Source organism: Procambarus clarkii, chromosome 23, assembly GCF_040958095.1.
Source record: "Procambarus clarkii isolate CNS0578487 chromosome 23, FALCON_Pclarkii_2.0, whole genome shotgun sequence".
NCBI lineage: Eukaryota > Metazoa > Arthropoda > Malacostraca > Decapoda > Cambaridae > Procambarus > Procambarus clarkii.
This window is the reverse complement of record NC_091172.1, coordinates 19,785,569-19,787,385: the sequence shown is the minus strand read 5'-3', so window position 1 is coordinate 19,787,385 and position 1,817 is coordinate 19,785,569. Positions and strand designations below refer to the sequence as shown.

At 45.6% G+C, this 1,817-nt stretch overlaps 1 protein-coding gene across 1 annotated transcript; it reads left to right on the top strand.

Annotated features, from left to right (window-relative positions):
- The first annotated feature begins 964 nt into the window (after positions 1-964).
- On the top strand, positions 965-1,534 carry LOC138367751 (mucin-2-like). The gene has a single exon (XM_069329702.1). The coding sequence runs from the start codon at positions 965-967 to the stop codon at positions 1,532-1,534; it is 570 nt and encodes a 189-aa protein (XP_069185803.1).
- The last annotated feature ends 283 nt before the right edge of the window (positions 1,535-1,817 follow it).

Genomic DNA, 1,817 nt, shown 5'->3' with positions numbered 1-1,817 from the left:
TCTGACCGCTAGTATCCTCCAAAATAGAAACCAAAGTACCTTTATTCCCCATAACTCATGTTATACATTGCAATAGTAATGCTGATAGTGTCAATAATAATTAGCAAAAACACAAAATCCAACTAGAAAGGGTTAAAAGATATGCAACAGAACTAAGAACGCGGAATTTTAACCTGCGTCCAAATGACGGTATAAATTTGTGTTTTCTGATATGGACTTTCAATAGGCGCGTCAATGAATAAATGCCAAGCATTTACATGTAAATGCAAGGTAAAGATTAACATACTTAAGATATATTGGATGAAATTACTGTGTACAAGAATTGAAACCAATCGTTAAATTAAACCTTATTAAAGTTTTCACAAGGAGCTGATCGTATAATTCATAAGATGTTGAAACACACGACCTTCACAACACCCGACCTTCACAACACCCGACCTTCAAAACACCCGACCTTCACAACACCCGACCTTCACAATACCCGACCTTCACAACACTCGATCTTCACAACACCCGATCTTCACAACACACGATCTTTACAACACCCGACCTTCACAACACCCGACCTTCACAACACCCGATCTTCACAACACACGATCTTTACAACACCCGACCTTCACAACACCCGACCTTCACAACACCCGACCTTCACAACACCCGACCTTCACAACACCCGACCTTCACAACACCTAACCTTCACAACACCCGACCTTCACAACACCCGACCTTCACAACACAGGATCTTCACAACAGCCGACCTTCACAACACCCGACCTTCACAACACCCGACCTTAACAACACCCGACCTTCACAACACCCGACCTTCACAACACCCGACCTTCACAACACCCGACCTTTACAACACTGGATCTTCACAACAGCCGACCTTCACAACACCGGACCTTCACAACACCCGACCTTAACAACACCCGACCTTCACAACACCCGACCTTTAAAACACAGGATGTTCACAACACCTGACCATTACAACACCCGATCATCACAACACCCAATCTTCACAACACCCGACCTTCACAACACCCGACCTTTACAACACCCGACCTTTACAACACAGGATCTTCACAACACCCGACCATTACAACACCCGACCATCACAACACCCAACCTTCACAACACCCGACCTAAACAACAACCGACCTTCACAACACCCGACCTTCACAACACCCGACCTTTACAACACAGGATCTTCACAACACCCGACCTTCACAACACCCGACCTTCACAACACCCGACCTTCACAACACCCGACCTTCACAACAACCGACCTTCACAACAACCGACCTTCACAACACCCGACCTTCACAACACCCGACCTTCACAACACCCGACCTTCACAACACCCGACCTTCACAACACCCGACCTTCACAACACCCGACCTTCACAACAACCGACCTTCACAACAACCGACCTTCACAACAACCGACCTTCACAACACCCAACCTAAGCAACAACCGACTTAAACAACACCAATCACAAAAATACACGAACACAGAAATATCCGACAATATCTGAAAAAACAACAACTTCAACAAAAGTTGACCACCGCAACACCCAACTTGATACCCAACAATAAAAAAACACAAAAACCATCATAACAAAACCTTTTCTAACAACATAAGTTAAGGCAACCCCCGCTTAAGTAATATGCCCCCCCCCCCCCCCCCACCCTCCTAAACTCCAGAATTAATATCACTCTTCCAACAAAAATTTTGGCCTCTAAATCGCCCGCTTTCTTCGACTGCAACGCCCACGGCGCTCATTTCAACTCATGATTCAACACATAATCCGAACTCGC

Excerpts from the sequence above, each read along its gene's own strand:
- LOC138367751 (XM_069329702.1), top strand. The coding sequence starts at position 965 with ATGTTCACAACACCTGACCATTACAACACCCGATCATCACAACACCCA.